Genomic DNA, 13,100 nt, shown 5'->3' on the forward strand with positions numbered 1-13,100 from the left:
CGAGGATTTAAGAAATCTTTTTAGCTCATTTCAGGTATGTAGAAATTATTTTATCCGAGCATCCCAGAGGCATCCAAAGATCACGTCGATAGAATCATTGGTAAAGTGTCCTGTTTTAATTAAATACATCTTCATTTGACACAAAATAAATTAAACTTTTGGGCTTTAACTCTAACGAACCATAAAAACATTTTGTTTCTATTTTGTGACGGAGGAAGCGTTTCTCAAATGTCTTCTAAGCGACGGCTGTCTTTGTATGATGAGCACAAAGCCGGGGGGGTGGGGTATTTTTTTTTTTTTTGAGTGCTTTGGGATATTTTTTCCAAATATTAAAGGAAAAATGAAGAGGAGGTTTAGATTCCTCAAATCCATTTTGCTTCGTCTCCATGGCAACAGGCTATGATTGTCTGTGCGTTGCTTTTGAATGAATCGAACAATCCGATCTTTGCTCCGCCGGAACGCACACATTCACTCCCAATCCTCTCCACCCTCTGATTTACTTATTTCCTACCTCCTCAATTGAACTCGCACACATGCACGTCCGTGCACGTCAATGCTCCAGCTGTGCTTTTTGAACTTCATGCGAACTCCCTCCGATAATCTCTCTGTCTCTCAGTCTCTGTCTTGCAAACAGTCTCTCATTATCATTTTAAATTCTGGACTTTCAAACCGCTTTCAGATCAGCACATCGCCTCCCCTTCGGCCCAGGCTCCCTCCTCTGTCTCCTGGATCCCGACGCTAATGTGACTTTAATTTGTGCGGCGGCGGTGATGTAACGCTAATGGTGGGGCATTAGCCATTCCTGCTCTGCATTCATTGTTGAGTGCTACATTGTCCTTGGGAAATGTCTGGCCGCCTCCTGCGCCCGCAGGCCGTGGGATGCGAGACGTTTACGGGACGTGGCGTGTTCCGAGCCACCTGGGTAGACTCGGGGCGGGGCTTTAAGAGCGTCGCTTAATTGCATTTCCCGAGTCTAGACGGTGGAAATAGGCTTTGCTGTCGCGACGATGAGACAACGGGGCCTATGTGCTGGAAGTGGTTTAATTATCCCTAAAAATATCCATTGGAATCCTCATATTTCCCTGAAATGGCCTTGGAGAAATAATTTGATCATGTGACCGCTCTGCGGCTCAAAGAAAGCAAGATAGGTCTGACCAAAGAGAATTTGAAATGTAAAAACAATGTCTGAAATCGTCGATATTCATCCCTGGTGGGAGGGATAGGTTGTGGGATGGATGGGCTGAGAAGGAGAGTGGTGCCATGGCGACGGCCCTCGCTGTTTGTCGGCTGTCCCGACGATGGGGGTCTCTGCGTTCATCCCTGTAAACGCGTTCCTTTACAGTGGACAAGCGCTCACACCTGAGCACACCTCTGCATCCTCGGGATGTCTTCCTTGATTTTTCTCCTCCCTCCCAGGTTGTCACTCGCACTTTTCCTCCCCACTGCCAGCCAGATCCACTCTGCCTCCCTCCTCTTCACCCAAAGATGCTGGCACAGTCCAGCAGGAGGTCCATTTGCATTATATCACACATGTGATGCGGCCATCGCTCTCACGGTCGGGCTGAACAGCATGGCATCAGCGCGACACTCTGGAAAATCGCACGCCTGTCGTCTCAAGCCCCCCCCCCCCCCCCCCCCCCCAGGATCGTTTCACATGACATACGAAGAGAAACGAGCTGATTGTTAATGCATCCTGTCCTGTTCCCCCTCCCCTCGACACGAAACGCAGCAGAAGATGCCAGAAAAGCAACTTTTAGCAAAGTTATTTTAGTTTTCGACTCGCCATCGAGTCGCGCTAATTAAATCTGGTTGGTGCGTTGCATAATGAGGACATTTCTATTTCTTGTGAGTCCTTCTTTCGTGTCCTCTCACTTCTGTCATTTTAATTATTTCACACCATTTAATAAAACTGAAATGTAAGAGTGGGGGGGGGCAAGTAAGAAGCAAAAATAACAGGGGACATAATTCCCCCCCCCCCCCAAGTCTGCACTCCAATAAAAGTCTTGATTCTTGCTTGCTCCTCGTGTTTTGCATTTCAAAGAGCGGAAGCCGTTTTCCAAGTGTATCCAATTAAGTCCCCGACTCCTTTCTCATTTTCCCCCTCTCGTCTTCCTCATCTTCATCAGGACAATATGACCGATCAGATCCTCTCCAGGGTCGGGACGCTGCTGAAGAATCTGGGAACGAAGGACAACGTAAAGGTATTCCTTCTTTTCGTTCTCCTGTTTGATTTGGCAATTTGGATTCTTCAGAATCAGAACACTTAATTAATGGGGGGGGGGGGGGGGGGGCAGGGCATATCTTGTTTAAAAGAAACGAGGCAGTGGAGACTCAAACCTGTTTTCCATCCATCCATTTTCTTCCGCTTTGCGGGTCACGGTAGTTGCTGGGAGTCTATCCCAGCTTGCGGTGGGCGAGGGGCGGGGCACACCTTGGATGCGTCGCCAGCATGGTCCCACCTGGATGCTGCTTTTTCTTTGTCTGGCAGCGTTAATCCAAAAGGTTGATCGAATTACCTCACCTGTCGGCTGGTGCGGTCCGTTCCTTCTCCGGGCACGGAGGTGCAGCGGCCATCTGGCCCCCTCGATTCGGCCTTTGACGGCAGTTTTGCTCCTCAGAAAACAATTTCTAGAAGTTAAATTGCAGTTTGTGGCACGTAAACAAATCGGTTAGGGGCAGGTTTTTTTTTTCACGTCTGAGGTGTGCTGCAAGAACAAAGACCAGGGAATCAGGAGACAACCAGGCGGAGCTAATGGCGTGTGCGTGTGCGTGTGCGTGTGCGTGTGCGTGCTCACATCCTCCTGTGAGGTGGTGTAATGCTGGGCTGACACTCAAACACCATCCACTCTTAATTAGCGCTGCACTATCATCCGTTGGTTTTCTTCTACACCCCAGCAGCCACAGACTCAAAGAATCACTTATATTAAAAAGGAAAGTGTGCAATGTGCCCCCCCCCTCCCCTGTTATTTTTCCTTACGCTGTCTCCGGTCCGCGTGGAGATTTGGCAGCCATTTCAGGCTTTTATCTGCCATTAAATGAAGAAAAAAAAAAATAGTGAGGTTTTGACAGTTTTGTTGCGTATTCTTTCAGAACGGTTTGTTGTTCTGGAAAATGGTGACCCCCCCCCGCCTCTCAGAGCTCCTTTTGTGCACTAAGTGGACAAAAACTAAAACACACACTCGGATGCATGATGGGAACTAACTATCGGAACATGCGCGGCTCACCGGCGGCAACGCGTTACGCCGCTGACTGACAATGTTTTCTCCCTTTCACTTGACTGAAGAAGGCTCTTTCGGTGAATTGGCGTGCTCTCTGATGGTTACGGTGTCACGCAGCCTTCAATAAGGAGCATTCTCCTTTGCTAGTTAATGCTAGCAAAGTGCTGCTAAAAAAAGGAGAAGGCGATTTTTTGTCAACGTCCACACAGTGCGGCCATTTTCAAAATCCTTTCTTCTATCCATAGAGATATCTCTTCTTCCACCAGCTATGCGTCAAGTATTTCTCCGTTGTATATCCGTGGCTCGGTGTGTCGTCCCCGGCAGCGCCAGGTGTGGTTGCTAGGAGACCTCTGACATCCCAGTCTCATGCTTGCTTCTACCTCTGCAGGTGTGGTTCTACAACCAGGCTTGGCACGGCGTGGTGTCCTTCCTCGGCGTGGCCAACAACGCCATACTTAGGGGGAATTTGCCAGCGGGACGGGACCCCCATCTGTATGGCATCGCCGTGTCCAATCACCCCCTCAACCTCACCAAGGAGCAGCTCTCCTACGCCGCCATGTGAGTCATCGCCGGAGAATAGGCTTTAGCTTTAAGGAGCTGCAGGGGGGAAGCTCAGAGTCCATGCGTGACTCCACGTCATCGCATGCTCATTGTGAGGGATGGCCGCGCCGCAGACAAGCCAACGGAGTGGGAGAAAGAGGGGAGGAGACAAAGGAAGAGCCGACAAATAAAAGGCAATAGAAAGGAAGGCCTCAGACAGCGAGATGGATGAGGGGGCTTGTTGGAGTATGCACAGATTCGGAGGCCCATGGGAGACCCTTACGAGGGCATACATATTTTTCCTCACAGGGCTTGCAAAGGAGCAGCTCCCCACGAGGGAGGGAGATTAATGGACGTGCTAAATCACCGCATATGGATGTTGTGTTCTCTGATTATGAGCGGCGATGTTTCTCTCTGAAATAATGTGCAACGCTACAAAGTTATCCGTTCTTCGAATCGAACCCGATCAACGCATCTTAATGGAGTCTAGGCAGGACGCATCCCGCATCCCGCCGCCGTTCCTGCCCGAGCCTCGGTTAAGTATTTATGTAGTGATCAGGTGGTGGCAGCCGTCGTGAGTTAGAGAGGAGGACGATGCCAAGGTCGGGCCGTAATTACGACCCGTCTGCAGCGGGTTCAGGATGAAGCGCTTTTCTTCTTGCAGGGTGTGAAATGCTTTTTGTGAATACCCCTATATGTTGCGGGAAAGAATGAAGTGTAGAGACGTCTCGAACATTTGGATTAAAGTAGAAGCACAAATAATTAGTGTTGCTTTCCACAGTTCTGTCAAAGCCAGGAAAATGTTGTTGCTTGTTTGTTTTTTTTACGTCTCTAGCTTCTTCAAGCTAGCCAGGAGACCCTGGTGCAGTTTAGAAAGAAGCCGCGCGCAACGCAAAGCTAGAAGGCCAGTAACGATTGTATTTTGCTCATCACGTCGAAACTCCACAAAGTTTTATCCACCTTTTCTCCCGCTCTCGAGTGACAACGATCCGCGAGATCCAAGGCAGCTTTCAGTGGGACGTTTTGGGCTTGCATAATTCAGTGGCTGTTCTTTTAAAGGGAATAACATCGCGTGGCAAACGTAGCAAAATGGCTCGTTCTGTATTAGACTGATGAAATCGGGGAAACAGGTGAATAAAGTACGTGTTTGATGATTTGTGATAATTAGTCAAAGTCGTTCACGCTTCGACTCTTTGGGGGGGGGGGGGGGGGGCTCAGAAGCTCTGAATCTAGCAAGGGAGCCGTTTCACTGCGACGTTGCTCGGGGTTAGCTCAGTCGTTATCTCATGCTTTCAGCGCCACGCCACTTTTACGTTTTAAACCTGCAGCTATGAGAAAAGCGAAAGGAACGCGGCACATCCTGTAACGCTCTACTTCCACTGCTCGTCTTCCTTGCCCTTCCATTATTAGTTAATTAGCAGATTGCTTGTCCTCTTCTTCACAGCAATTAGCTAGCTGCGAGCATTAAAGGTTAGATTATTCACAACCCCCCCCAAACAAGAGCTCACAGCCCCTGAAACCTGTTGAATGTGGGCTGACACCCGCTGGGGTAAATTATATTATTTGTGTTCTAATTGCATCTGGTTGGCGAAGATAAATATAGCCGCGCAGCCGCATGGGGTGACATCTTTAATATGCTAATTACACGACAGGAAGCCTTGTGAGAGATTATCTACTGCCGAGGGTTAAAAGAAAGCGCCGCGGCGCTAATTGACGAGACGTAACGAAGGACGTTTCCGACACGAGGATGGCGCGAATGCAGTCGGAGGAATCAAGGTTAACATCTTGGGGGGAGGGGGGGGGGGGCAACAACTGTTTGTATTTAAAACGAAAGGATGCTGCTGCATGTTTTTTTTTGTGTTGCTTCATTCTCATCTTTACTTGGTTGCCAAGAGACCAGCCGGAGCTCTGAGATGAATTGAGTTGAGCATAATGGCCTGTTCTGGTCTCAGGAGTCCAATGAGCTCCAAAAAGAAAAGACATTTAATGTTAAACAACATTGTTATTATTCCTAGTCATGCATTTCGTACCTGGGGGGGGGGGGGGGGGGGCTGGGGTGCGTATTCTTTCACTTTCAGAGTCGACATCTTCTTCTCCTTTCCCCCTGTGCTCTATTTAATCGCAGGGTCGCGACCTCCACTGACATCGTGGTGTCCATCTGCGTTATCTTCGCCATGTCCTTCATCCCCGCCAGCTTCATCCTCTTCCTCGTCAAAGAGCGGGTGAACAAGGCCAAGCATCTGCAATTTGTCAGCGGAGTAAAACCCGGCTGTCTACTGGTTGGCGAACTTTGCCTGGGACATGGTGAGCTCCGCCCCCCCGTCTGGCTCTAGCATCTTGATGGCGCGGCATTAGCATTACCGTTATTTTACACTTAATGACGCCTTTAAGTGCTGCTGGCCTCGTTTGACTCCAGTTTGACCCCCCCCCCCCCCACTGTCCAAGATTGTTGAGGCTATGTCTAAAAAGCCTTATCCATCTACTCTAATTGATAATGTGGCCTTAACTCTGGAAAAGCTTTCACCGGAGCAGCGGTTATGGGCCGAGGCGTAATTATCGACGCCGCCTGTCCCCGCTGGTTACGCTCAACGGGCGAATCAGGCTATTTCCCCGAAGCATAATTGAAGTAAACATTCCAGCAGGTCGCTCTGGTGAAGAACGGCATCAGGAGGCGCTCATCGTTATGTCGGATAAATGATGTCTGAGTGGAAAACAAACGCACCCAAAGGAGCCGCTCTAATGATTCTAGCCTGAAGCTCTCTGCATCGACAGCGGGGATATTACAGCGCCTTAATGCATCTCCTGAAATCCTCCGTGAACTTACAGTACAATTGTCTTTGTTTCATTCTCTTTATGCTATTGTTCATTTATTTAGCAGCGAAAGACTGAAGCTGCTGTGTTTGAGGGCGCTACAGACAAAAAACAGCTTTCTGGATTTAAAGGAAGAGCAATCAAGTTTAGGTTTTCTTTAATCTGATTTCTGAATCGCGCGCCGGCTAATTGTTTGCTCGCCTGTGTTTGTTCCGACAGTGCAACTACATCGTCCCGTGCTTGATCGTGATTGGAATCTTCCTCTGCTTCCAAAAGGAAGCCTACGTTTCCCCTCCCAACCTGCCGGCTTTGATTCTGCTGCTCATTTTATACGGGTACGTGGATTTTAAAAGATCAATATTTCCAATACTGACCTTAAGTTTACATTTCCGCTCGGTTAAAGAGAGTATATAGAGGTATAGAGGAATATTCCAGACTTAAGGGACCTCTGTTGAGACCTGTATAGATGAACTCTTTCTGGTGGGGTCTTTCTTGCCCCCCCCCCCCCAGGTGGTCCATCACTCCCATGATGTACCCCGCCTCCTTCGTCTTCAGCGTCCCCAGCACGGCCTACGTGGTGCTGACCTGCCTCAACCTCTTCATCGGCATCAACGGCAGCGTCGCCACCTTCGTGATGGAGCTCCTTGATGATGATGTAAGCGGCGCCGGCGCCGGCATGTCTTCTTACTCTCGTGCTATATTTGCAAGATTTGGACAAGAACGGAAAACACGAGCAGCAGGTACGGACGTCTCGGCGCCGGCGGCTGCATCGGATGTCAATTTGGAAGCTGGATAATTGACATGAATCATAGATGAACGCTCCTGTTTGGGAAGCAGAGGCTTCCGTATTAATGTGGGTGGAGCCTAGAAGCCACCTGGAATAACTTCTAATGTAAGTCCTCGATCCTCGCGAGGATTTTTCAAAGGAGTTATTTTCCGCGTTCTCTTTAATGTTTAATCGTTTGGTGAGAATTAGGCCTTCAGAGAACTCTTCTCATCTATCTTTCAGCGAGTGTTCGTTTAAACTGCAAGCCGCCTCAGTCTTGGTGGGGGGGAGACAAAGACACCAAAGGAGAGCCCACATAGGATGGAGAGCTTCGGAGGAGGGCTGTTGACTGGCTGCCATTTTGCTTTTGATTAGAATTCAAATCACTTCTTCACATCCACCCCCCCCCCCCCCTCCGGTTCTAGCCAGAACCCTCAATCGCAGGACTTGAAGTCTTTGATGGTTGGGAAAATTATCCAAATTTATTGATGCCTTTTTTTCTCATCTGAACCAAATATGTCTCCTTTGATTTGTTGACTTAATTGTTATTTGGACGATTAGCATGCATCGCCCACGCGTGGAATATTTCACGTCCAATGTTTATTATTTTTTCCTCGCTCTGATCAAGTCGATCGTTGTCGACGGCGATTCACCGGCTGACAAGCAGCTTATGCGTCTGATGTCTCCCACGGCTCTGAGCAGACACTTCAGACGTGGCGTAGCGGCGTCTGGAAGCCTTCGCGCACCCCGTTCCCCCCCGGCACCGCTCGGCGATGGCACGGGGCGCTTCCTCTCTCCTAACGAGACTCGTTTGCATCGTGATTCCATTAGCATTCGTTAGCAATTTGTATTTTCCGCCACTCCTCTAAAAGGCGGCGTCGTCGCTTTGCCTTCACTTTATTTATTGATAAATTGCTTGCGGAGCAGATTATTCATAAAGGCTGCCATCGGCGGTGATTTAATGGACAGCGTGTTGCCCAGTGGCGGCGTAAAGGGACGGATTTATTGCACTACTCTCTTGTCCAAGGCATTAGGGGACACAGATAGTGTTTCTCTGACACTCAGCAGGAACCGTGGGGGGGGGGCTTCTGCGATAATTGTGCTAATCCGACTTGATTTCTCTGTCGATAAGAGAATCTGATTGGCCGACATCAATCAGCCGTCCAAGCGTCGACGTGTCGCCCTTTTTAGCGCACAGCACCAACCCGAATCTATAACATAACCACAGGCATGTTATAGGTTCAGGATAAACTCCAAGGGGAGACAAGGCGGCCTGACCAACGTGGAGCATAATGGACGGGATGTAAAGACGTCAAGGGGTCTTCATATTCGACATCCCATTCTGGGAAGCGCCAGGAATTCCTTTTCCCCTTTAATTGAGCCCGATGAGCGCCTCTTCCCATTTCAAAGGCAGAAGCTCGGAACCATTAATTTAATCCGTAGACGAGATCTAACTTTGAGATACACGGTTGTCCGTCTGCTCTCGTCGTGATTCCCGGCGTTATGAATGGAGCCCCGGTGTGGGAATAAGCGAGAGCAGCGATGTGGGTCAGATAAAGCGCCTCGCGGACTGTACCACCTTCATGTAGCGGTCGAAAATGATTTATGGGGCATAGAGCGCAGACGTAAAGGGGAAAATTGTCCAGCGTTTCATCACTGAGAAACTATTAGATCTCCTTGATCAATGGAAGACGTGTTATTTAATGTATTGATCTCGAATAAGATCTGCCAGACGGACGCGCTGCTCAGCCAAGGTCGTAGCTGCTGTTCATCTGCATGGCAAGGGAGGGGCCGAGGTGTGTGTGTGTGTGGAATTAAGGTTGTTTACAAAGGATTCAGGTAATTTCACGACTGCTGTGAATGCTAGCATGCTTCCATTACAGCGGCGGCGTTAGCTAACGTCCTGGTTATGCATGTGCCTCATCCTCCACCCTCAGCGCGAAGGCGTTCCCAGTGAATCCAGTGGTCCCAGAGCGGCTCCAAACGCATCCCATGAGCAGATTCCGTGGCGATGATCTTTACGCCGCCGTCCTCTTCGCATTTCCTCCCCTAACAACAGAAATGATGAATTTGGACTCGCCCTCCGTGTATGCAAAAGCCTGCGAGATTACGCTGCGATGGATCGGCATGCATAATGCATGAGAGTCCCTTTGCCTTGCTACGCACCAAATGCAGCAATATTCTGCCCCTCACGCCCCTTCCTTCCTCCCCGAGTTGCCGTACTTCCTGCCAGTGTGTCGGCGCCCCGTCCATTTCGCCCTTAATTTGACAATTATTTTGCCCTTTTACTGAAATGGGAGCGAGGGACGGTCTGATTCTGGAGATAAATTGATGCTTCTTCAGGGAAATATCCCGCTGAGATGGAAGCAGCTTTTTATTTATGTCTGAAATGGTAAAATAATAGGCTTCAGGGTTTTTTTGTTTTTTGTGTGATTTATCAGCCGTGAGCTCCTCCCGCCCTCCGTTAGGGATTTAAGGACAAACGTCCGTTTACCTGAGCGCCGGCTGATCCGGCCGGCGTGCTCGGCTTCACGGGACCAATTTGTTTCTCCTGTTTGTTTGTTTGTCTTTCCTCCGCAGGAAGTTTCCCGCATCAACGACATAGTGAAGCAGGCGCTGCTGATATTCCCACATTTCTGTTTGGGCAGAGGGTTAATCGACATGGCCAAGAACCAGGCGATCGCCACGCTCTTCAGCGGATTTGGTAAGCGTCCACCCGCCCCTGGCAGCGGAAGTGAGGAAAACAAACTCTCATTTTATGGAATATTAGCTCCTGAAATTGTTGTTTTCAATCAAACGAAGCGTCAGCCAGGTCGGCGGCGCATCAAATGACTGCAGCAGCAATCTGGTGATAAACGTGGCTCTGAAGTCGACCTTAATACGCGATATTAAAACCGGTTTAGCATAAAAGTCTGTGTTTCAAGACGCAGGTGGTCCCTCCAGCGTCTTGATGGCCCCCCCAGCAATGATAAACGCATTTCCTGCTGTTTCCTTGTACTTAGTATTCTACTAATTGGCTTCCGGGCCATAAAAAAAATAAAATAAAGGAATCCGTAATAATATCCCCAATGTGCATTTTTTAAACGAAGCGTTAGCGTGATTTCTTCCACATCTTTTTCAGCTTCACTTCTTGCAGCGGTCTTGACCTGCATGTGTGCGCGCTTCTTATCCGTGTACCAGACCCTTAAATAACACTGAAGCATGCGCATTAAAGCGACCGCCTGGCGACCCACCAGCAGGAGAGCAGGTTCGACCGGCGGTGCAAGCTTGCAAGCCGCTCCTTTTCTTCTGAGTGTGTTAAAATTAGAGAGAAGAAAGGGAGAGAGGTAAATGGGCTAGAAGGGGTGGCGCCAGGGTTGAGGAGTGGGGGGGGGGGGGGGGGGGCATCAAGGGGCGAAGGGGAGTCTTGTCTGTGGAGAGATGGAATAGGAAATGGTGGTTTGAGGAATCATTTATGGCAGCGGTGGAGAGCAGAAACAGAAAAGCAATCACGACCTAAAAGGGCTGGAGAGGAAAGGGGTTATTTACCAGAAGAAGAAAAGAAGCGCTTTTGTTTTTCTTGTTCCTTTACTAACCCCCCCCCTCAGGAAAACACTTCAACGAGATGACAAACTCGCGTCCATGCTGTCCATGAAAGGAACAGCATGGACAGCATGGTGAAGGGGGTCAGATTTTGCCCCTTGTGGCCAAAATGAGAAGAAAAAAAAGGCACTTTTTTTTAAATGGTATTGACATTACTTTTGTATTTCTTCCTGTTTTTCCCGCCCTTATTTAGGCGAAGACCGTTTCCAAGACCCTCTAAGTTGGGACATGCTGGGAAAGAACCTTTGCGCCATGTCCATCCAGGGGTTTGTCATGTTCGGCGTCACGCTCCTCATCCAGTATAACTTCTTCTGCAAACCGAGGTGAGCGACGTCACTTTGCTCAGCCGAGTTTCTTCTTTTCCAACTTCGTTTAGCGAATCAGAATCCACTTCATTTTTATGCGTTGCCGGCGAGCTTGCCGACTCAAAAAAAATGAGGTTGCCATGGAACAAATAGCGCCTGTGGCTTCTTGCACTCGCGAAACTTCACTGAGCTTGAACTTTGACTGAGATAATGTGTCAGGCCGGGGTCACGCTAATTTGTGTTACGCCAACCGGGCTTGACTTCTCTCCGACAGGCTGACTGTAGGGAAGTCGTTATCGGCAGAGGAAGAGGATATCGATGTTGCTCGGGAACGCCAACGGGTGTGCGAAGGCAAGGCCCAGAACGACCTTCTGAGGATCTGTGACCTCACAAAGGTATCGCACCGTGAATCTCTGCGGCCTTGTCCGGATTCTTTTTATTTATTTTTCGGGTTTGACATTAATCGAGCGGTTTATTTGTGTTCGTTTTTAGGGCTAGAAGCGAAGCAGGCAAAGTTTCTTCCTCGCTGCGAACTCATGCCTTCACCTTTAAATCTTTCATCTTGCTGCTTTATCGTCGCGTCGGATTATTCAGTCGGATTATTCCGCCCTGCAGCTGTGAACATCCACAAACCGCAGAAGTGGGCAGGAGAACCGAGCCGGGTTGCATTTCGGTGCGAAAAGGTCTCTGCTCCTTAGCGGCGGCCGAAGCGTAGCGTGCCGTGCCTCGCCGCCGGCGCCGAGATTGACGCTTCGTCCGTCGGCAGATGTTCCCTCCTCGCGGGGCGGCGAAGGACCTCCTTTGATCCTCCTTCGGTCTGCTCAGCTTCGCTGTACATAAACTTTCACGCCTTGCTCACGGATGCAGCAGACTGGTGTCATGCCCCCCCCCCCCCCCCCCGGGGTAATTACTGAACAAGTGGCGGGTAGAAAAGCTGGTATAGGTAAGGCATTGCAAATCAGAATGCAAGCATGCGGGGCCGAATAACTTTTGAATGCTTTAGATGCGGCTTTAAAACGACGCCGAGCAGTTCAGGATGCGATGAAGCTTCTCCGGCGTCCAAGGATGCCCTCACTGACTCCCGCCACAGCTGCCCCCCCCCCCCCCCATCCATTTGTTGTTGCAGATAGCAATTTGATCAATGAGCGCACGGCTTCAGTGGCCGGGCGCCGTCATAAATCTGAGCGTGCCTCTGAAGCGATCGACGGCCCATCAGTCCACCTGTCGGATCCCTGCTCCTCCCCTTCCTCTACCGGCTGTCCCGAATGGAAGCGTTCCGCCACGCGCTCCACCTGCTAGCCTCCGGTTAGCTGCGACATTAGCTTCGAGCGCGGCAATCGATGGGCCGCCGCGGCGGAAGCGTGTCCGCCTGAGCGCTGTCGCTTTAACCTTCCTGTCGCTCGCTGAGGGTGACGGACAAAGTCCCGAAGAACCTCATGACAGATGTTTTGGTCTGAGCGGCCAAATGACGGATGAGTGACACCTCGGCGGACGACACGCAGGCTCAGGTGTTTAAGGAGCTTTGCTCGCTGCGCCTTGAGCCAGTTCTGTAATCAATCAGCCGGTGAACTTAAAAACTCCCCCTGGGGGGCGGGGTCTAAGGTCATGCCGACGTGAACCCTCACCTTCACGGACCAGATTAAACGGCTCTAGACGTTTGTTCGCCTCCTCACCTGAGCCCATCGGAAGCTGTCGCCTGGCGCTGGCGTCCGGAGCGCCTTCAAGGTCGTTGAGAAGTTGTGCTCAAAGTGGAAACGAGAGTTTCTCGTGAATTCTTTTTCTGGCTCGCTCTAAATGTTGGAAATGATGCCATCGTGTTAAAATTTGCTTCCTCCCTCCCCCCCCTCTTTTTTCTTCCCACACCGGCTTCTACACTTC

The 13,100-nt window shown here is 50.0% G+C and overlaps 1 protein-coding gene across 1 annotated transcript in view; it reads left to right on the plus strand.

Annotated features, from left to right (window-relative positions):
- LOC137911678 (phospholipid-transporting ATPase ABCA1-like) overlaps positions 1–13,100 on the plus strand; it is a 64,007-nt gene that overhangs the window by 34,975 nt on the left and 15,932 nt on the right. The window contains 10 exon segments of the mRNA XM_068756058.1: positions 5–34; positions 2,127–2,201; positions 3,607–3,776; positions 5,884–6,019; positions 6,021–6,062; positions 6,789–6,904; positions 7,080–7,224; positions 9,916–10,039; positions 11,111–11,240; positions 11,497–11,617. Coding sequence (XP_068612159.1) covers positions 5–34; positions 2,127–2,201; positions 3,607–3,776; positions 5,884–6,019; positions 6,021–6,062; positions 6,789–6,904; positions 7,080–7,224; positions 9,916–10,039; positions 11,111–11,240; positions 11,497–11,617 — 1,089 coding nt within the window.

This window comes from Brachionichthys hirsutus, chromosome 23, assembly GCF_040956055.1.
Source record: "Brachionichthys hirsutus isolate HB-005 chromosome 23, CSIRO-AGI_Bhir_v1, whole genome shotgun sequence".
Taxonomy (NCBI): domain Eukaryota; kingdom Metazoa; phylum Chordata; class Actinopteri; order Lophiiformes; family Brachionichthyidae; genus Brachionichthys; species Brachionichthys hirsutus.